Below are 23,117 nucleotides of genomic sequence, written 5' to 3'. Positions count from 1 at the left end.
ACTGTACTTTTTACATTCTTAGTTACTTGTTACTTTTTCCATTAAAACCATATGCTTATATGAAATGATCCAGTACTGTACTACTGATCGAAACAGCATCTAAAACTGGCTCCATTTTAAGAAACTACAAATGTTCTTACATGTATTCATTGGTGATATTATCAGAATAATATAATGTATAACTAGAGAAGGCTATTTCTGAAGAAACTACAAGTGTGAATGCTGGGTGCAGAAATGCTAAACTGCACTGCTGGGTTAAAAGATTGAATAACACTGAGAATCTATGAGAGATGTAGAATATGTTAAATGTTTGTTGAAGGGCTGATGCTAAAATGAAGATGCTGAAGATGTGTGAGAATGAGGGGTTTTCTAATTGGCTTCAATTAGAAATAAGCTTCAGAGAAAGTTGAATATTTTGAAAAGTTTTAATGGGATTTGAAATGTGTGAAAGGTGTGGTATACTTTGATGTTCGAGTAGCATTTCTCGATGAAAGCATGAATAAGTAGTTAGGAGCTGAAAAAACCTTGAAACTGTGAAAATGTGTCAATTTTCAACATTATGTCATTTACTTTGAATGTGAAAATTTAACCAAAAACAATTAATATTTTGGAAAGTATAAGAAAGACATCCAGCATCTGAATGATAGCAACCATGTCCTAATTGAGCTGAATATTTTAATGTTTAAATGATGTTTCTGTGGTGATAAAATGTGGAACTTGTTAGGTGCCAAAAAATACGGCTGAATTTTTTTTGTAGAAGAACATATGGTTGTGAATGCCTATTCAGCATTCAACCCAATGAATGTTGACTCAGCATTCACACCCAGTAATATAACACTGTGAATGAAGCCATTCTGCATAATGAGTGCTTTTACTTGAGATACTTAAAGTACACTTTGAAGTATACGTTGTACTTTTTTAAAACTTACTTTTAACAGAGTACTAGTAGTGGAGTTTCATATTTCAACTTATACTCAAGTACTCAAGGATCTTCGTACTTCTTCCACAATGTATAAGTGGCAGATGCAGCTAAGTAGCAAAGTAAAGGGCCTAAAAGCAGTTTAACAGTTAGTATTGCTTAATGAATTACTACCATTATTACTGCATATAGCACAAGAGAATTTTTCATAAACCCAAACATTGTTCTTACAAAAGCATTTGTAAATGATTGACAAACCACTAATAAAACAATCACTTATGAACCCTTTATAAAGGATGCCTTATTAGAAAGCTGAGATGTGAAGTAATTTATCATATTATTATCTTGACTTGTGTTTTAAGACCACAGTCATTATATAGTGATTAACCAGGAGAAAATGGGGCCAAAGAGAAATCTTGATGTAGTATCTGAAAATCCTCTTTAATAGATGTACTTTCTTCTGCGGATAAAGAGTTTCAGACTAATGATTTTCAGACTTTGATCTGGTTAGGATGTGGATTGTGCAATAGGGAGATCAAAAGGGGAATTGTTCACAGTTTTTATGCTCAGTTAAGAATTACATAATTTTGATATTGATTTGTAGAGGCCAGAGAAGTTGCTATACTGTTTAAGAGAAGAGATGAGAAGAGAAGAGGAAAAAGGAAAGACGTGGAAACAGAACATGACTTTGGACTGAGTGTTAAGAGAAGCGAGAGTCAGCCAAATCCACCCAACCGGCTCAAAAGAAAGGAGAAAGTGTGACACAGCAGACCTGTGTGACTCGCCGCTAATGAGGCGGCCGCTGGTCTGGCTCTGGTTATAAATATGAATCATGGTGCTGGGCCCTCGTGTCTGAGGGGCCACCTTGGAAAAGAAAAGGAAATGATTTATTGGAAGAAAGGCAGAGATCGGGAGGAGGAGGGTGTGAGAAAGTTTAGTGGGAGAGATAAAAGTCCTGTTTTATGGTTTTAAATGAGAAGCAGAGACAGTGAAGGGGCTTATCTTTATTTTCATCTCAGTAATGAAGCATCATTTATATCTGTTGGTGCTTCAGTGAGTTATGATGCTGAAAACTGATCCATGCATATTGAATGGGATGATTAAAGGGGCAGTTTCCATCCTAAATCAAAAATTCATATTTATTAGATTTATTTCTGGATTGAGTGTGAGTTGCTAACTTTTGGAGATACCAGCAGTAAAGATGTCTGCCTTCTCTTGACTATAATGGAACTATGGGACTTAAATATATTTGACATACTCAACATTAATGTCTCTTTCCAGAAATCATGACTCAAGATAATCCACAGACCTTGTTGTGAGCAGTTTCATGTAGGAACAACTTTGTTTCTACCCAACAACCGTATCAGTGAGCAGAGGGAAGCATGCACCTTCTCATGGACAAGATGCCTGTGCAGGATGTAAACATTTAGGGCTGCCCCCAACAAAAGATTTTTCATTTATGATATTAACTTAATTATTTAGATATATGTATTTTGGGGCACAAAGCAAGCTGATTGCTTTGAAGCTAATGATTCTGAATGTGTAAGAATAACAAGCAAAGAAACTGAACCCTTGGTTTATTTCAATGCAGTATAATATCACACAAGTTTTATTGTTCAAAACACAGGAATAACCAACTTCCAACTGCACAAAAACAAATACTTGCAGACACAATAGATGATATATACTTTCAAAGTCACTTGCTACATTATAAACTGGCTTAACAACTGCTTCATATCACCTGCCTCTGCCTGAACCTGCTGGGTCTTTATTGTCCCCGGAGTCAGAGTCCAGTCGGAGCTGTTGTAAATCACCTTGGTACTGTATTCCCTTCTGTCAAACTGGCCACCGTCGGTCTCAAAGGCTGTTTCCCAGTCTAATAGCACCGCTAACCCAGCTAACTAGCTATGGGTATCTACAGCACAGTTTGCAGCAGTACAGTGTTACATAATGAGCTCAAAATGGAGTTTGATGGGGTTGCTAACAGTTGAACTTGGTTGACTAAAACTCTTCTCACTGACTAATGGTTTAGTCGACCATTAGAGGGCAGGCTTATGAAACATTTTCTAAACATTAATGGTGTCTTCCTTGGCTGAGCAGCAATGTTAGCACCACTGAGCTCGCTAACATGATGTACTGTACTTGGTAAAATGTTATTTCATATGCTCTTTGTGTTATTTCATGTTGAATATTTATTGTCTTGTCAACACTGTGTTTAGTTTCCACGGTGGATTTGAAGAGAGGACTTCAAATAAACCAGGAGCAAGAAAGACACTTGTGTCTTACACAGGCATCTCCATCTCTATAATCTCCAAAACTCTGCAAATCACACCAAAACAATCTAAATGGATAAACAGCACAACAGGTAAGAGGAAAAATGTATATTTTTGATACTGAGGTGAACTATTCCTTTAAGTCTAACCTGACTGATTCAGAGTTTGTAAATGCAGTTTAAATGCTTTATCCTTTAACTTCAAATGATGCAAGTAAAAGCTGCTAGTAAGTGGACCTTTGAGCTTCGACTTTCTTTACGATCTTCATGCTCGAGTGTGTCTGTGCAACAGAGTCCTGCTGTGTTGCTGGTTGGCATGGAGTTTTCTGAACAGCCTGTGCTGCAGCTGACATGGCTAATGCCTCGCTGACTTCAGACACTGATTAACTTACAGCCTGCCACACACATGCACGAGGAAAAACACCCAAATACACACGTACCCAGAGCCTGACAGGCACAAACTGGATACCAGACCCACATATAATGAGCGGCTGAGGAGAGGGGGTTTGGCTTCTGGCTGCTGTGAAGGTGACAGCCATGGTAATTTCCTGTGGCAGAACTCTGCTGTACGGTGAGTAGTGATGCAAAAGGAAGCACTTGATTACAGCTTCAGTGCAGCCTGATGAGATGTGGAACAAACACAGTGGGATGAATAAAGATACAACTGGGAATATAACATAAAGACTGTGAGAAAAAAAACCACCAGAATCATGTGTTTCTGTGGAAATGTTTCTGAACACCAAGAAATCGATTTCTATAATTGTCTGTTTATGAGTCCAGAGAAAAAGGTGTTTTGCTGCCCCCTGTTGGACAGATTGTGAAGGTGACTACAGACCTCCGTCTCTCAATTACAATGTAAAACACGTACAGGCCACAGAAATTGTTGTTTAATGTTGAACAAACAACCTTATGTTCATAATTTGAATGAAATTAATCAGCATACTATGGAAGCTACTTTCAGCCAGTAAAAGGTAAGTCGTAATTGAAACTTTTAATTTTGGCTTTTTATGTCATAATTTAATGTTTTTTTTCGTGAAATCCCATGCTCTCAACTTTTGTCACGTAACTATGAATTTTTAACTCATAATTTTGACATTTTATCTCATAATTATAATTTCTTAACGCATAATTCCTACTTTTTAACTTAAAATTTCAACTTTCTCTTGTAGTTCTACATTTTAATCTCATATAATTTCATATATATATTTAGCTCTAATTATGAGTATCCATGGGGAAATTCTGTTCTGTATGTATACTATTCTTTGCTGTTACTGGCGGAAATGAGCTTTCATATTAAATAAAGTAACTCAATATTACTTTGTAATCAAAGTTTAAGTGCCATTGCAAATATAATTTGTTTTTCCAGTCTTTTTAAGTGCCTGGTTAAAGTAAAGCACGCAGTTTATCATTCGGACACTGCGTTTCTTTCTATCACCACAGACTTGTCTGATTGCGGTTGTAAACTCAGCTGCGTAAAAGGCGCTCGGACACGCGGATTATTTGAGTAACAACATGAGGTCGAGCTCTCCTGCAAAGTTGTTCGGCGGGTGTAAAGTTACGAGCGCACAGGACACACCTCTAGAGGGAGTTCCCGGGGAGGTGGAAACAAGGAGCTGCCTGCTGATCACTTCTCCTGCAGAAAAGTCAGGAGTCCTTTCACTTGGAGCGAGCGGTCGTCCGGTCCGAGCCCGCGGCCGTCCGTCCGTCCGTCCGTTCACCGTGCGTCTTTCTCCAGCAGCAGTAGCCGCCCTGCCACGGGACGAAAATGCCCGGCGGGATGGGCAACTCTTTACGCGCGGCTGCCCTCCTGGCGTTCGTGGTTCTTTCTATTCTGGTGTCACTGTTGATTAGCAGCGTGCAGCAGTTTGGAGCCAGAATTTCTCACGTCTCCAACTCAACTGTTGCTGCTGCTGATGATGATGAAGGGGAGTTTGCGTCCCTCCGCGGGGCGTTGATTCACCAAATGAACGAGAGGCGCAAAGAAATTATTCCGCTGCTTTTACCTGATGATGATGATGATGATGATGATGAAAACGGACTGTTGAGACATTCGTCCCAACTTGATGAGGCACTAGACTCCACTGTGGATTACAGTCTGTGGAATGAAATCACGCATGGCTCCAGGAAAGCGCATTTGGATGAAATGGGTTGTGAGTCTCTGGTGGACATGCAGGCGGTGGAGGTCCTCGGCTCTGGATACACCAAACTGGTTGTCAAAGTGAATCTGGCCGGAGGTCAGCCCGTGGCTTTAAAACTGGTCAACGAGCAGGGCATCGACATGGGCAAGTGTGTGGAGGATTTTAAAGACCCTCAAGGCTGCCGGGAGCTCGTTTCTTACAAGCTGAAGAAAGAAATCGTCCTGTTGCAGCGGCTCCAGCATCCAAATGTCATTAAGGTAAAATGTTTCTTTCCTTTCCTTCTGCCCGTCCTGTCTGCACACTTTTAAAGACTTTTAAAAAGTTTTCATACACTAAAGAGCAGGGATGTAACGATGCCAAATACCCAAGGTACGATAATAACGTGATAAAAAAGTTCATGGTACGATATTTAAAAGCAAAGAAAAATAACGATGTGAAAAATATTATTAAATTATAAATCCGAGCATCATTTTGTATTTGTATAAAATTCGTTTTTCCTTTAAACTTAAAATGCTTCTGCTTTCCTTCTTGTATAAAACTGTCTTTGGCAGTGAATGTTTGAATTATGTACAGCTGCAATACAAAACAGTGCTGCAGTCAGTAGCATTCCTTTTATAAAATAAAATTAAATAAAAAGAATTAAATAGAAATATTAGCCATCTACTGTCATGGTTAGGGCTGGTTAGAGGTTATCAATTCATCTCTCCATCGTTTTCTTGACTAGTTGTCTGGCCCAGAAAATGATGAAAAATGTTTATCTGTCTCCCAAAGCGACATCCTTAAATGTTTTGTTTTGTCCACAAACCAAAGATCTTCAGTTTACTGTCACAGAAGACCAAAGACAATATTCACATTCGAGAAGCTGAAACCAGAGAATTCAGACATCTTTTTTTAAAAAAAAGTACTGCAAATGATTAGTCCATCATCAAAATAGCTGTCGACAACTAATCGATTAATCAACTAATCATTGCAGCACTTATCATGTATCACCATTTCCTGACATTTATGGACCATATAACTAATTGATTACTCAAGAAAGAAAGATTACGGTAGATGTAGCCCTAGATTTCATGATATTTGATAAGTTTAATATCTAAATGCCTGAGAAACATTATAGACAATGCATTTATTGCAAAGTTAAAGAATGTAGGGCGTTAAGAGCTCACTTTGTACTGGAGCTACTGCTGGAATATTATTAAGATTTTCCATAATCCATGTCTGCTCACATTTTCCTTTGTCTCACACACAGTGAGCTGCATGAAAGGCCTCATTGGCTCTGCAGAACCTTCCCATGTAATTAAATTAAAATCACTGACCCTCCTCTGACCTCGGGGTCCAGTTTGGCAGCAGCAGACAATGTGCCTCTGTCCTCTCTACTATCCCCGGTTGCATCTGAAACCCCCGGCGCTTATTCACTCAAACCATTACAGACCAATTTAGAAACTAGTTTGAACTAAGCGGATGACTTTGTTTGTGCGATGGCGGTGTGTATCCAACAGCTTGATCGATTAGTTTAACAAGTGTACACAGCACATTCCCCCGTGGGCTAATGTGATTTCACTGTCACAAGCCTGAGCTGCAGAGAGCAACGTTGGCAGAACATCATGTCCCCTTAATTCACCTCTGCATGCAGTAGACGCTTGATCATTTCTGCAGAGTTAATATGCAAAAACAAATAGTAGCATAATTATCTTTTTTTTTATCGTCCACTCCACAGCTCAAAGGTCACTGTGCGGGAGACACAGGAGGAGAGAGAGGAGGAGAGAGAGGAAGAGTCACAGTCATTCTGGAGCAGGGGAATCCTCTCCAGATGATCCAGCTGCTCCAGAGTCCCTGGGAGGACAGATTCAGGGTAAGAACGTTAGCTCCCACTTCCAGCTGTTGATACGCATACTCTGTCACTTATCCTTTATGCTACGTTGCACACTGCAAGGCTGAAAGTCTTCCTCACACATGTTGCACATGAGGAGTGTGTGTAAGTGTGAGTGTGGGTCCTCCTGCTCCTCTTGCTCAGCAGGAGGGATGAAAGTTGAAAGATGAGGGAGGAGGACATTTGAAACTCCTGGAGGTCCGACATCTGTCCCTCAGTGTATTTGATCAGGCCCTGGCTGGAACGAGGAGATGGGTCCTGGAGTTAATCCACTGCAGGCTAGGAATGTCATCTCATCACACACACACACACACACACACACACACACACACACACACACACACACACACACACACGCACACACACACACAGCTTTAGTCAACCCCCATCACAGGTATGCTCACAGTGGGAGTCAACAGAGGCTGAATTTACACTCCAGAGCCCATATTACAGAAACTTACTAAATTGCAGATCCAGTCTTAACTGTTTGATAACCATAGTAATTAGAGTTACAACCTCATTTAGTAAAAAGCCGTTACAGATGTACTGTTCCTAAGTCAATGTTCTTATCCTAACTGAAGATAGGAAATGTGTATTACACAAATATCCTTTCCAATTCTTAAAACTTAAACTTACCTCACCTCATTTTTACTTTTCCTCTTGTAGTAGTAGGGGCAGCTAACATATTAACTAGCTAACACTCGTGTTCGTTCACACCAGCTAATGGTTATGTTTGCTAATGGTACGGTAGGGTTTTATAACAGAAGCTACTGGTAGTGTTAGCTAACATTAGTTAATGGTAATGTTTGCTAATGGTAGCTAACAGTAATGTTCAGTAACAGTAACTAATGTAGTGTTCACTAGGGGGTATCAGGATTCTCCAAATCCACGATTCAGTGCCACTTTTGATTTTAAGTTCACGATTTGATTCGATAATTCAGTGTTTTTAAAATTTTGTGCTTACAGTCTTGATTTGTAAAGATCAGCAGATTATTGGGTTAATGCCCTTACAACTTGCTTTTGTCCAAACTTTAACCTTTCCACCTCGCTAGCAGTAGTGTTTGCTAACAGTTGCTAACAGCTGTGCTCCCCAACAGTAGCTGACAGTAGTATCAGCTAACAATAGTTAACAGCAGTATTAGCTAGCTTATTTAATCTATGGCTGCTCTTTTATTGCTTTTATACAGTGGATGCTGGATACAGTGGACACTGTGTCTGTGTCCACTGTGTCGTTTTCACTCCATTTTTTTTGTTTGTTTCAATGAATGATTCAGCATGTTTCAATGGTAAAAGACCAATGGCCAGGTGAGAAATGTTGGTTGCTAGATAACAAACATAGAAGTTGGTAAGCGTTGGATTGAGGGTTTAGGATTTCCTAACCTGAAATAAGATAGGATGAAGTAAGATAAGATAGGGTTCCCAAAGTTAGTTAGGATTTGCATCTGTTACACCAAACTGGGAAAAATCCAATTTTAGACTCTTAACTGAAGACTAAAGATAGGACGTTTCTGTAATACGGCCCAGGGGTCCAACTCTGTGTGTGTGTGTGTTCACGCATGAATGTGTTTGAAAGAGAGAGAAAGAATGGGTAGAAGAGAGAGAAAAATATGTCAGAGCATGCATGCTTTGTTTTAGGATTAGCTAAAGTAACATCACTGTCTGCGAGTATCATCTCAACTGTGGGCCTCATTCTGCTGCATCGCCCAAATAGCCGTTCATAATACCCCCCCTCGAGCTGCTCGGCCCCTTTCAGCCATGTTGCATCTGCGCAGGCTACAGTAATCCAGGGGTGTTTGGTTTCACCCAGTACTGTTATTACAGTGCTTCGATCCCACCAAGTGACGTCCAGGAGACTCGGAGCATTACCTAACACCGCAGCTATGTTTGTAGTGTGACACGATCATTTCATGCTCTGTCAGTGCGTGGCTAATGCCTTTATTTTGCCTTTAGTCGCCTACTTATTTTCTCTTTCTGTTTTTATTATAGGATTTAAAGAGTACTATAAAAGCAGTCTCAGGAAATGGTTTGCAACTGTGGTTGGTAAAACGTCTTACAAGCAAACAACTGTTTTTGTGTGAGACTGTCGGTTTTATATTTTACCATTTTTAGCTATATAATGAAACTTAATTACATTGATTCAGGAAAAAACAAGTCTGTTTTTAGCTTGACCAACAGGAATTTATTTGATATTCCAACATTATTTGATTGAAAGCTGTAAGGAACCATGTAATCCTCAAATTTCTGTGAAGCTACAAGAGGTGGCCACTGAAAATCTTGGGGTGGTATACCAAAACCAAAAGCCATTAACTGAATTTGATGGACTAGTGCAAAACTATGCTAATATCCAAGTTAAGGAGTAATGTAGTAATGTGCTTTGGTTTCTTATTTTACAGTTAATGTTACTTATTATCTGATGTGCATCGAGAAATACTGGTACTGGTATGGTCAATAGCAGCTGGCTGTGCTTTTATTTTTCTTTCACATGAACTATTATGAATCCTTTTCAGGTTTTCCAGTTAGAATTTCACTTTTTGTCTCTGTCTTCTCTGATAGTAAACTGACTTTTGTTTTTGGACTGTTGGTCAGACAAAACAAGCTGTCTAAATAAGTCAATTTGGGCTTTTTGTTTCATGAATCTGGGATAGATAGTTTATTTTTGGTCAAATGTTCCGTAATAACCTTTTAAGCATAATGTAATTCAAGTGGTCAGACAGGAAATGACTCTTCTGCTCCTCCTCTTGGCTCTGATTTAGAAAATTGGCTTTAGAAAATCTAGCATGTGACGGAAAATTTTGGCCAATTACAGATCAGTAATATAGATAATTATTGTGTCTCATTTCCAGAACATAAGTATTTGTCGACCTGAGACTCAGCAATCAGCTATCTTTCTCCGGAACTGGTTACTGCACCTTTAATCAATTATCATAATAATCATTTAATTTTCTGTTGGCTGATTGACTGATTATTTTGTTACAAGGTTTTTGGAGTTTTAAGGACAATGTGTTTCTCCTTAACTACATTTTTGTGCACTCAAACAGATAGTTATCAATCCAGCTGATCAGGTTTCGGCATGTCTGATCTGCTCCCAGGTGTGTCTGGATCTGGTCAGGCTCCTCCACTTCCTGTCCCAGTCTCCTCTGGGCTCCGTGGCCCTGCTGGACTTCCAGCCCCGGCAGTTTGTCACCGTGTCTGGCCAGCTGAAACTCACGGACCTGGATGACGCCAGCGCTGCGGAGACCTCCTGTCGGACGGACGCAGACTGCACCCTTCAGTTCCCACACAGAAATTTCACTGTGCTGTGCTCGGCCCAGGGAGTGTGTGAGGGCCTGGGCGAGAAGAGGAATATTTACAACGCCTATAGGTAAGAAAAGTGACAGTTTTATGGCATGATGGATGTGTGATGGATGGATGGAGCAGCCACTACATGGATGATTGCTTAAATATAGCTCAACTGACAACTAAAATGCTGTTGATAGTAAAGACACACAGCTGGAAATTTGTGGTTTGATGGAGGAGGTGTGATGAATAAATTGGTACTTTCAATGGAAAAAAAAGAGCGCTTTATGTTTAAAAAGCCTTCAGATTTTTGACAGCTTTACAGGCTGTGTTTGTTTTAACACCAATGTGAGACAAGTCATGTTCTGTGGGAACTATGTGACGGGGCTTGTCTGTCTTTCTGTCTGTCTGAATAAGTTGTCTCTGCCCTGGCCCCAGGTATTTTTTCACCTACCTGCTGCCTCACCAGGCCCCGCCCGGGCTCACACACCTGGTGGACCACATCATGAACTCCACAGGTGAGGACGAGAGACGTCTTGACTTGACGTTAACTATTGAAGATCAGAAAGCAAATCGTTCCATCGTTGTCGTCGTGTAAAGACATGCCTCGCTTTAAGTGCTTCTTTTAATGAGCTCCACGAGATGCTTCATGATGTGTAACACCATAATGAAGACAATTTGTCCTCTGTTGAGATCACACGACTGGGATTAGAGAAAAAAATGTTAACACTTTATATTAAGGTCCCTGTAATAAGCAGGGCTGCAACTAACGATTATTTTCATTTTTTGGTTAATCTGTCGATTATTTTCTCGATTAATCGATGAGTTGTTTAGCCTATAAAATGTCAGAAAATGGTGAAAAATGGCAATCAGTGTTTACCAAAGATGATGTCATCATGTTTTTCCCACAACCCAAAGATATTCAGTTTGCTGTCATAAAGAGAAAATAAACCAAAAATATTCAGATTTAAGAAGCTGAAATCAGAGAATTTTGACTCTTTTTTTCCAGAAAAAAACTTGAACCCATCAGTCAATTTAATAATTAATTATGCAATTAATCATTGCTTTATTTAGTTTTCTACATACTTAATTAAGCATTTATTAACAGTTAACTATGCATTTTGGTGTTTCCGATCTAAAGCGTGAACAGTGCTTAATGAGGTTAATTAATCCTTTATTATGCACTTGTTAAGAGATACAGTTTTTTTCGTCATAGTGTGCATAATAAAGATTTAATTAACTTCAAAAAGCACTGTTCACACTTAAGATCAGGTAACTTTAAAAAAAAGTATAGCTAACTGCGTATAATAAAGGGTTAATTAACCTTAATAAGCATTGTTCACTCTTTAGATCGGTAGCCCCAAAAGGAATAGTTAACTGTTAGTAAGTGCATAATAAAGGATTACTTAACATTAATAAGCATTATTCACTCTTTAGATCCGGTAAAATGAAAAATTTACTGCTAATAAATGCATAACAAAGTATGTAAAAATCTCAATAAGGCAACAACATGACGTAATAGGAAAGTTAGTTAAAGTCAGTAAATGTGTTTGTAATGCCATTATGAGAAATTCGTAAGGCTTCTGTTAACATTCTTAAGCAGTCTATAAGCTTTTAACAAGTTTCTTCTGAGTTCTTACAAATGTCTTATAATCTAATATAAACATGTTTATTATGCTATTGTTAATACTTCTAGTCTTGTTAATTAATGTTAATAAGCATCTGATAAGGGTCTTTATACCTATTAACTAAAGCTTATTACAGGCACCTTAATATAAAGCGTTACATAAAAAAAAACAATGATCCTCACTGGATGAGTATGACTTTATGCCTGTAGTCAGTTAGATCTTTTACCAGATTTAATGCATTCTGTGTGTCCAGGGGAGCTGAAAGCTGACATCAATCAAACGCTGGAGGCCTTTGAACACATCCTCCTCCTCTACAAGTCTGGCCTGCACCTGGACAACCTGCCTCCATCAATAATCAGAGGTAAGAGCTCGTGGAATGAAGGCTGCTTTTTATAAGGTACAGTGGACCCTCTTGTAAACCCCCTTTTCTTCTTTTTTTTTCTTGGAGAGAATTGGCTTTTTTCTGATCCCCTACTTTTGGAGAAAACTCAGACAGTCTACACCTCTGTTTTCATTTTGTATCTCTGAAAAAAAAAAAAAAATGAAGGGGGTTGTTTCTCCCGCTCAGGCTGTTTTGACAGGTTTATTAGGCAGCTGGAATGAGACGACAAGACCAACAAAGTGGGATTAATCCTGCATGTCTCTGGCTCAGAAAGCACAGTCGGCGTTCATTTAAAAAAACAGTGCTGGGATTACATAGAGTTATTCTTTACATGAGAAATGTTATGTTAAGTCTTTTTTGCCTTTCAGAACAGTCCATATAGAGATTTTCTCATCCAACTTTTGAATTCTTAATATGAAACTAAAGGTGGCAAAAGTCCACACTTACATAGTACATATGGAGTACATACTCAAGTAGAAGTACAGATACTTGCATGAAACCAGAGTCTGGTTAAAGTAGAAGTATTGATTCACCTTTTTATTCCAGTAAAAGTGAAAAAGTGAAATGTACCAAAAATATAAAAGCAAAAACTACTCCTCTGAAGGACTTTTCTATCAGCTGTTTCTGTGTAAAGTCTTTATTTTGTCTGATTACGACTTTTTTAATTTCATTACATCTTTTATGTTGTTTTCCTCTCATAGTGTTGTGTTTGTCTTGGTATTTCTTTGTACGCTGTTTTTGTCTCCTTGCATCTTGTTACGTCATTTTAATCTTACTGTGTAGTTTTTGATCTTGTGATGACTTGTGTTGATTTTGTCTTGTAATGTCTTGTTACATTGTTTTTGTCTTCTTACATCTGTTGTGCATGATATACATTGTTGGACACAAAGGAATCATCTTTTTTTATGTGATATTGTCCAGTTCATTTAGGTTGAAATAGGTCTTCATGTTGGGAAGTCAGCTCACCCTAACGCAAAAAAGAAATAATTAATAATTCCACTTAAATGCATTAAAACTAAAGTAAGTACAAGTTTAAAGTTGTCAGAAAAATAAATAGTTAAGCAAAGTACTTAACACAGTCTCAAGTACAGCCACAAAGTATTTGTACTTAGTTACTTTCCGCCTCTGCTCCAGTTAACATACTTATGCTTTTCAGAGCAGTCATAGTCAGTAATTCTTTTGCAAACTTTCTGTAACACTTTTTGTATTCTTTCAGTATGAGCACTGTAAGTCCTTCACTTTTCTTCTCTTCAACTCTGCTCCACTCCACTGCAGCCCCCCTCACCCCTCCCCGCCGCTCCTCTCAGCGCTATGAAATATTAATAACAGAATGACTGGCTGCGTTCCTGTGGTGAGATTTTCCGTCCCCCAGATGCTGGACTGTTTATATAGCAGCGCTTTGTGAATTTAATCACAGATTCAGGGTAAAGAGGCCTGGGCGCTGAGGCTGACACCAGGAGGGAATGTTTTAGCTTAACAAGGAGGTGCCATGAGTCAACCCTGCTGCTGCCGCTGCTAAGTGTGTGTGATAAGACCTAAAAAAATGTCTGTGTATATTATTTCGCCATATTGTGGGTTTAGTTGAAACAGAGGTCATCTTGAGGTCGAAGCCAGGAAAAGTTTTTAATTTAGCTTAGTAGTTTAGCTTAATTCAGTTTTGTTTGGTTTAGTTTTGTTTATAGTTTGACATATTGGTAAATAAACACGGGCCTATTAAGTTTCTTGGCCGGAGTCTGGTACAGTTTTTTCTCTGGTAAATGTATTGCTACTCTTAGCAGCCACTTAGCTTAAGTCAGAAGACTAAAAACAGCTAGCCTAGCTCTACTAAGAGTAAAAAAAAATCTACCCACTAACACCTCTTAAGTTCACTAATTTGCATTTTCATGGAAGAGACTTTGTTTAAAGTCTCAGCCAGTTGATAACAATTAATTAGGAAGTTATGGCTACTAGCCAAGCAAAGTCTAGCACATAACCCCCGTAAAACTGCAAATTGTCATTTTAGCACTGGAAATAGCTATTTGGTTTAGTTGGCGTTAATTATTTACACTCTTAAAATGTGGTTTTGGGAAACCCCCTATTCATTTTCTTGCTGAGAGTTACATTAAATGTCCAGGAAATGTACCGCTATTGCTAGCAACCAGTTATCTTAACCTAGCTGGAAACAGCTAGCTTAGCTCTAACATAGTTCTGGGGGGAAATGCTTATTCATTACATTAGTCTGCATATTCACTACATTACATTATATGTCCAGTCATTGTACAACTACAGTTAGCTTAATGTAGCATACAGGCAACGTTACGTTACTGGTCCCTGCCATGAAATGGTGAGGCGCATAAACTCCCATAAAATTGTCATTTACACTTTATTAAGCAAATTAAATACAAGGTAATTAATTAGTGACCTTAAGATGAGCTGGTAGGCAGGGTTTTTTTTACTGCTAGTCAGAGAAAGGCAATCTGTTTCCAGTATTTCTTTATCCTAACTTTAAGTCAACCTAGCCAGCTGCTGGCATCAGCTTCATATTAACGCACAGGCATGAGAGTGGTATAGATCTTGCCATAATTGTCACCGAGAAAGCAAATAACTGTATTTCTTGAACTCTTGCTTTTAAGTGATTAAACAACCAGTAGAGAAAAACAAAAAGTTTAAGGCTGCGTATTAAAAAACACATGGACTCATTAAAACGACTCCCCTCAAAAGAGAAAAAATAGAATCGAAGCCAAAGACATAACTAAGCCTGATAAAAGAAGCCAAATGGCAACGCAGCTCAAAGACGTACATAGTGTAATAATGTGAGCGTGTGTGTGTGTGTGTGTGTGTGTGAGAAAGACATCATCAGGTCTCAAGTCTTAATTTGAAATTGCTGACAGATGGAGATTCATGGCTAATGTCGATGTAACTTTTCCACTGTTGAGATCATCTGTGATTTGAAGGAGTGGACGTAATTTATTAAAGTGGCCGTTGCTGCAAGTATGAATTTAGTTGTGTTCTAAAAGGCAAAGAGTGAAGCACTGTCATAAATGTTTTATATACTTTATATTTATTTTATTATTAAAGGAAGGCGTTTTTCCATGCTTCATCTTAAACACAGAGAGCTTATAGTCATATGTCTCTGTCTCCTCAACAGCTGAGACACAGCTCCCCAACAGGCCTCATTTTTCCTCTCCCCTGAGAAGGATCCTCGAAACACTCCTTCTCCTTGTTCCCTTTTCTCAAGCCCAGAAGGCAGATCCTCGTGTCTTTTTCCTCTTAACAATACCCCCACACACACACACCGGCTCCTGCCATTTAGGAAGGTTAACAGTTTGTAACAGTGTGCCTCCTCCGTACGGACTCACAGACGAGGCTTTTGTCCTGCACTGGTGTGTGTGTGTGTGTGTGTGTGTGTGTGTGTGTGTGTGTGTGTGTGTGTGTGTGTGTGTGTGTGTGTGTGTGTGTGTGTGTGTGTGCTGGCACATGTGTGCATGCTTCTTTCTCATGGCTCCTGCTAATGTGTAGCAGATGATTTAAGGCCAGATCCGCGAGACGTCTGACTGAAAGACTTATAATGATGAATGTAACACAAATGTTGGGCAGGAGTGAGGTGAAGGAAAGTGATTTTTCAGGGCGGGCAAAAAGTTTGCAAGAGAAACGCTACAAATAGTGTGAAATGGAGATTGTTTTTATATGTAATAGATGTTAGGGATATAAGAAAATATCAATACACTTGAGTATCGCAATGTTACGTGTTTTGTGATACTGTACAGATTCTCATTCTGACAGTGGTTCAGTTTGTGTTTGAACCCCTGAAGCCCTAGTGTTTTTATCCATCCTGTTCTGACGGCATAAAAAAGTCAATTCTTAACTCAGATTTTTTGCATATGGTGGTATGTTCTTTATACTATGACAGTTTTCAGAAAATTAAGGAGATTATCTACAGTATACAGAATCACAATATATCACAAACTTGATTTTGTAGTTCCAGCATCTCAGTCATGAGGATTTGCTATTTTTCTTTCACTCTTGTGTAAGAAGATATTAAATATCTTTTGTGTTTTGAACTGTTAGTTAGAAAAAAGAAGCAATTTCAAGATACAAGATGAAAGAGATTTATTTATCAGTATGCAGCAGGGTTGTATATCAGGTTTTGATGTCGCTTTGCTGCACATAATAAAACAACACAAAGATTCTCTACAATAGATTTATAAATAAATATAAAAGATAATACAAATCTGATGTATACTTCTGTATCTCTTGCCAGACAAAGACATAATATTGGGCTCTGGGAAGTTCTATTTAAGAAAAAAATGTGATTTTTCAGAATTTTCTTACATTCTTTATACCAAACAATAAAGACAATAGTTGGCACATTGATCAATAATTCATTGCAGCCCTAATCTCTATAAAAATTGGCAGCAAAATTTAAAAAGTTCATGTTCAGGTTACCTTTTTAATCAACATAAAACTGCTAAATATACGTGAATATATTCTTTACCTTTAAACCTGTCAATCATAACCATATTATGAATCCCTTTGAGTCAGTGCAAGCTTTGTAGTTGCATGACAAAGGCGGTGTATCTTCACCTTCAACCTGTTTGTCCTGCTTGTTCTTCTTCATGTTCTTATCTGTATTCTCTTCATTCGACACTGCACAGTATCAGTTTCCCCCCTCGGGGATCATTAAACTTTCATCTTATCCTCAGAGAGCGCTTCAAAATCTTTCAGTAGCCTCATGTATTGAAGTGGCATCTCTCGTCTTCTGTGGCTAGATTACACCGTGATGCGAGGCATGGGGACCTCTGGGAACGTGGAGTACCGCTGCTGGCCGTCCTACAGCCAGCAGGGCTGCGTGCTGTCGGTGCACAGCGCCAAAGAGGCGGCGCACATCTGCAACTCCCATTCTCAGTGCAACAGCTTCACTCTGACGGGACAGAAGACGTGGACGGGTTAGTAAAGACACAGATTAACTCCTTTCTTTTCCCCTGTATAGAATGTTTTTTATTAGTAGATATCAGGTCTGGAGTTAAGTCATTGTTAGTGCAAGGTCACTTTGGCCCTTGAAATACACAAATTTATGGGGGCATTGTGGATAAAATATAGAGCACCAAGGCCAAAACCAATGGTGCAATAACAATGAATATGAAGACAAAGCATTATAGTAATCAATACAAATAGATTGTGCACTGTGAATAAGACCACTAACTAACAGCAGTGGCCTTGTGTTTCTGTAGTGGTGACAAAATGTTAAATATACAGTATTAGTTTGAATTAAACTAATGCTTCCTACACTCTACTGAAAAATATAACAGCAAACTAAATCTAACAAGTCTGTATGATATCGACCTTTTTTTTTTTTAGTTTTTTTTTAAGCATCAGGTTTTATTCCTGTCCCGATTTGGTTTTATGCCTCCACACCAGTAATGAAAGCATAATGTTTTCAGGTTTTCCGTACGTACGTACATCTATCCATCTGTCCCGTTCTCATGAACATGATATCTCAAGAACAAACATGCACGTGGAGTCGAGAGTGAATTGATTAGATTTTGATGGTCAGAGGTCAAAGGTCACTGTGATCTCATGTATGTTCCATTCTCGTGACCGAGATATCTCAGGAACATCTGGAGGAAATTTCTTCAAATGTTGTACAAATGTTTACTTGGACTCAAGGATGAACTGATTAGAATTTGGTGGTCAAAGGTCACTGTAAGCACTGAAACTCAAGAGATCATATACAGATTATTACAAAATCTTACACTAATGTCTAATAGGATAAAATGATCTGATTTATATCCAAAAGGTCAAAGGTCAACTTCACTGCCACATCATATCACCTGTCCTCCTCTGTGAAAATAGTGTCTAAGTGAAGACAGCATGTTTCTCACTGGAAAAAATATTCACTCAAAGCACACATGTCAATATAGTGATTAAAAAATACACTTAATAGTCGTTTTCATTAAATTCCTTCAAAGTCTTCCCCACACATGATATATGAGTGTGGACATCTGGACAAACATGAGTCAGTGGAGGCATGCAACCGCGAGGTGGTAGTTCTAGTTCCAGCTCATTTTAGTCTGAATTAAACTCATTACATAAATTGAATCAGCCTCATGCACAAATACTGGCAATGCTCTATAATAAGCATGTATAATTACCCAGTAAATCATGTCTGCCTGTCACATGACTGAGACTGCTGAGTAAACAGACGCTGCTCCTTTCATCTGTTCATGAAGCTTTTGAATGTTGAGCTGTATACAGTTATTAAGGATTTCGAGTCAAAACATGTTACTTTATTGATGTTGCAGATGTGTTTAACATGACTGTTTGTGCCTCACAGGTCGCCTCCTGGCCTCTTTCAGGAGCGGCTTCAGTCATGTGGTGCCTGATGGGATGTCAGAGGTGTACGTGAAGAAAACCAAAGCCCCCGAAACGTCCACAGTGTGACGTGAGGAACAAACAGAACAGTCCTGTTTCAACTGAGCTGGAGCGGGATGAGAGATAACGGGGATGTGAGGCGAGGCGAAATGTTGAGAAGTGCGTCCTCCTTGTGAGCATGTTGTTGAACGCAGCTCGGCCCTGTGGATTCGCAGGAGGAGCGTAGAGGCCGCGCCGAGGAGGAGGCGTTTGAAGTGAGGCAAGTGAATGTGATGTATTTATAGGGCTTCTGCTCAGTGACTGTTTGATCTGCCTGCCAGCTCACTGCCTCTGCCAACTACTATTTAAAGGGATTTCCCTTCAGGTACAATTAAGGAGGGGAGAGCCTTGTGCCCTCGACATGTTTTTTTTTTTTTTCTACCTTGTCTTTATTTGCCATGTGTGTTGGCTTTCCTTGTGAGGCCGGGTCCCCATAGTAGAAGGATTTTTAAGCCAAAGAGGTAATAAGAACAGCCGCTGCAGCTCAGCGTTTGAAGCCTGAGGACGAGAAAAGAAAACAAGCTCTTATACAAATACACTTTGATGTTAATGCGCTGAGGTTGTGGCTGTTTTTTCATGGTTCTCTGGCTTAGCTGCGCTGTGGTATGAGATGGCAACAACCATGTAAGCATTTACACGTCAACAATGAACGAAGATGATTAAAACCATTCCAGAGCAGTCTGTTTTTATGTACTTTTGTTAACTTAGTTTATAGTGGTTACTTCGTAAATATTTATATGATTGAATGAAATGTAATTGTTCTTACATGATTGTGCATTATAGCTTACGTGCACCTTGTGGGTGAAACTTTTTTATTTTCAATGAAAAATTATTCACTTCAGTGTTTTTTTTATACTTCACTTATTGTAATTGTACAGTTTGCCATTTGTAATTATATAAATGTATTGTTTCTACTCTTTGGTGTTGTGGTCATTTGCTTTTCTGTTGAATTAAATCAAACATCAGTTCAATTTTACTATAAGGCTACCCTTCTAAATGATTTATAAATGGTTTATAATTAGGTTAATAAAAGCCACTACAAGGTGTTTTTAACTGGCTATGAAACCATCTCAGTTTATTACTAATGCCTCTATGTGACTTACATAAGGATGATTAGATCAGCTGTTACTGTATAGTCCTTGGATCAGTTAAAATGAAATCAGACAAAATGAGGGAGCCTTATTGTAAAGTGTAAAATGGTGCATGTTGAAAATGTCGAGGTAAACATGCATGACGGTGGTTAAATTTTAGTAACTTACTGACAATAACAGGTATAAATGCTGCTGAAGGAGAAGATCTGAGGCTTAACAGTACAGATGAATGTGGACTCACTATTTAGCAAGCAACAGGTAATTTTTATCCGATGTGTTGTAACAGTTTATCAGTGATCTACAACCTAATTTAGAGCCAAATTAAAACCATGTTTAAATCATTTATAAGGGTAATCTTACTGTAAAATGACACCACTATATCTAACAGCCTATTTATTTCTCATTAGCGCCTTTGTTTGTGTGTGTGTGTGTGTGTGTGTGTGTGTGTGTGTGTGTGTCAGTGGGGGAGGTGAAACTTGCATGTGTATACTGACCTGGTTTTGTGTGTGTTTAAATCCTTTATCTGCTCGTGTGCCCCCACATCTGCAATCTGTAGCCCATCTGAATGGCTGAGACTGCAAACCTACGGAGCTCCGCAGAGTTTGCACAATGACAGAGGAATGCATTCAAATGCCCCGTCATGCTGAGCTCATTATGAGCCTTAATTAATACATGTAAATTAGCTTACTTACTGGCCTTTTCTTATGTTGAGAGAGGGGGCATGACTGTGAGACAAAGGCAGTCATCAGGACAATCAGAGCTCAATCTGCGGTTTGCACACGAATGGGCTTGCCATCTGTGCCTGCCAGGACGAACCGGGTGAGCTTGAGATAAGGGCAGGACTTCATTCAGGGTGGCAGGCTGAAGGATTTGTAAAGTCAGGACTTGTTGCTGCCACAGAGTCTCGGGTGGGAGAGAAAGAGCAGACCAAATACCAGTGATGTACTGATATGAGCCAGAGACGTTGGTAACACGTCATCTCCCACTCTTCACATGTTTCCTGTTGCCATTACAAAGGGATAAAAACACAAACCTTTAAAGGAGCTAAATGTAAGAATTGGCCACCTATCAAATCCACACTCCAAACAAATTCAGGGCATATCATCAGAAAGTTGAGGTGTCCGTAAGAAACAAAGAAATGCACAGTCCTTCCCATAGATCTGTCTTTGTTTCAACAAATGGTTAATATATACCACTTTTTACACCACGATTAGTGCACAAATGGCGATAAAAATAAGTGACTGACCTGTTTCCCATTGTCAATGGATGAGTTTTCCCTCCTGTTGTGTGCTAGAAAGCCAAGATTCAACTCATGTGTGCAGGGGAGCAGAGAGAAAGTTGTTTTTAAAAGCTGAGTTCAGCTCTCAGTACTTTTGTAGCTTCTAACTGAATCTCTGTGTTTTGAAGTTTCTCTCCTGCATAATTGTTTTGTACTTTTAGGAATCTGCGTTATTTGACTGTTTCAGCTGATAGTGAGTCGTGTTAAAATATTGTAGAATTTCTCAGCATTTTCTGATTTTGTCTCTTCATAATAAAAGCTTTTACATAAAAAAAATAATGGGGGATTTTGTTATGAAGAATTTATAGGAAATAAAATGTTTATCCACCATTTAGATGCTTTGCTAAATACAAGCTCCTCCTCAGTTAAATACACACCTTCAAGCAGGTCAAGCCAAGCCACATATGTGTTTGGGAAGGAGCTAAAGAAGCAACAGGAGCAACTAGGAGCAACAGTTACAGACGGAGGAGACAAACTTTCACTGCCGCTGCCAAAAAGGGGTGAAAATTAGCGTGTCCAACCAGTCATTGTGTTTACATTTTTGCCGATGGGAGCTGGAGCTGATAAATACCCTGCTACTGCAGAGTCATTTGACCCCGGAGTTAATGCTGATTGAACCGCTTTCCACTGAAGACAAAAGCCAGATGTTAATGGGTGTAAGTTGGTTTTTGTTCGGTGTAAAGGGGGCTTCAGCAAACATATTAACACTACGAGTAATGTTATGCAATTAACTACCTTTATAAGGTATCGTTAAAAAATCAGTGTTATTATTAACAGCTGTTTACTTACCAGTCTAGAAGAAATGATGTGAATTCAGCTTCAAACTTCATATCTTTACTTGCTAAGAGCTGTCTCCAGCAGTGGAAAGCAACGCCAGTGTTAGCTTTTGTTATGCTTCTGTTTATTATTTCATCCTCTCATGTTGGACTGAGGGTAAACTGGATGCTGCAGTGACTCACTATTGCCTCTTTCGGTACAAAGTCATATTACCAGACAAATCAGGCGAGGGCTAGCTAGTTAGCATGCAAACTTATCTATATGTTTCTGCAACAGAATACGTAGACATCACTGACTGTTCTTCAAATTCTGTTGATAATTAGGTTTTGAATGTTTTGAACTGAAATTCAAATGATGTTGGAACTACTCAGCAACTTATTGCAGAAACACAAAATAACACAAAAACTAAATTTCATTGCTAAAAGAAAAACAAGGATCATAAACGAAAGTACAACCAACTCCATATATCTTTGTCATTCAGTCACATCACTACTGCTGACTTGAAAGGGCTTGCCCAGTCTACAAATTACACTTTTATGGCTGAGACACCGGTGAGGCCTCAGGGTCCTCTTTGCCTCATGTTGGCCCCTTGTTGTCTGGACAAAGCTGGCTGATTAGAGTCTGATTATGGAGATAAGGAGTCTGAGTTAGATTAGATAAGACCAAACCAACTCACTGGACCAACACAGCAGGGCTGACTTGAAGGACTGGTTGAGAGGTGGGGGAATAAGCCACCGCAGGGGTGTGTGATTTATCTCTTCTACAGTAAATAAGACTTGAAACCTTACTGAAAGAATTGCAGATAGCCCAAAACACTTGAGCACAAAAATCAATATTGGATTTGTTGAAGGAATAGTTTGAGAAATGCATTCATTTTCTTTCCTACAGAGAGTTAGATGAGAAGATTGATACCACGCTCATGTCTGCAGGGTAGTTAAAGATGAAGCTGCCATGAGCAAACAATTAGATTAGATTAGATAAGAACAAAGATTGGAAACAGCTAGCTTAGGTTTTTTTTGTTTTGTTTTGTTTTGTTTTGTTTTTTTTACACAGCACACTGTTTTGGAAAAAAATACTTATTTGCTTTCTTACAGA

The 23,117-nt window shown here is 38.9% G+C and overlaps 1 protein-coding gene across 1 annotated transcript; it reads left to right on the top strand.

Annotated features, from left to right (window-relative positions):
• Positions 1 to 4,869: 4,869 nt before the first annotated feature.
• On the top strand, positions 4,870 to 19,789 carry pkdccb (protein kinase domain containing, cytoplasmic b). The gene is made up of 7 exons (XM_084742432.1): positions 4,870 to 5,586; positions 7,047 to 7,181; positions 10,289 to 10,560; positions 10,914 to 10,993; positions 12,357 to 12,464; positions 17,234 to 17,410; positions 18,799 to 19,789. Exons 1-7 carry the CDS (start codon positions 4,957 to 4,959, stop codon positions 18,903 to 18,905), a joined length of 1,509 nt encoding a protein of 502 aa, XP_084598558.1. The 5' UTR covers positions 4,870 to 4,956; the 3' UTR covers positions 18,906 to 19,789.
• Positions 19,790 to 23,117: the final 3,328 nt, after the last annotated feature.

Source organism: Lutjanus erythropterus, chromosome 18, assembly GCF_056507025.1.
Source record: "Lutjanus erythropterus isolate fLutEry1 chromosome 18, fLutEry1.hap2, whole genome shotgun sequence".
Classification (NCBI taxonomy): Eukaryota; Metazoa; Chordata; class Actinopteri; order Lutjaniformes; family Lutjanidae; genus Lutjanus; species Lutjanus erythropterus.
This window is presented reverse-complemented; position numbering and strand designations above follow the sequence as displayed.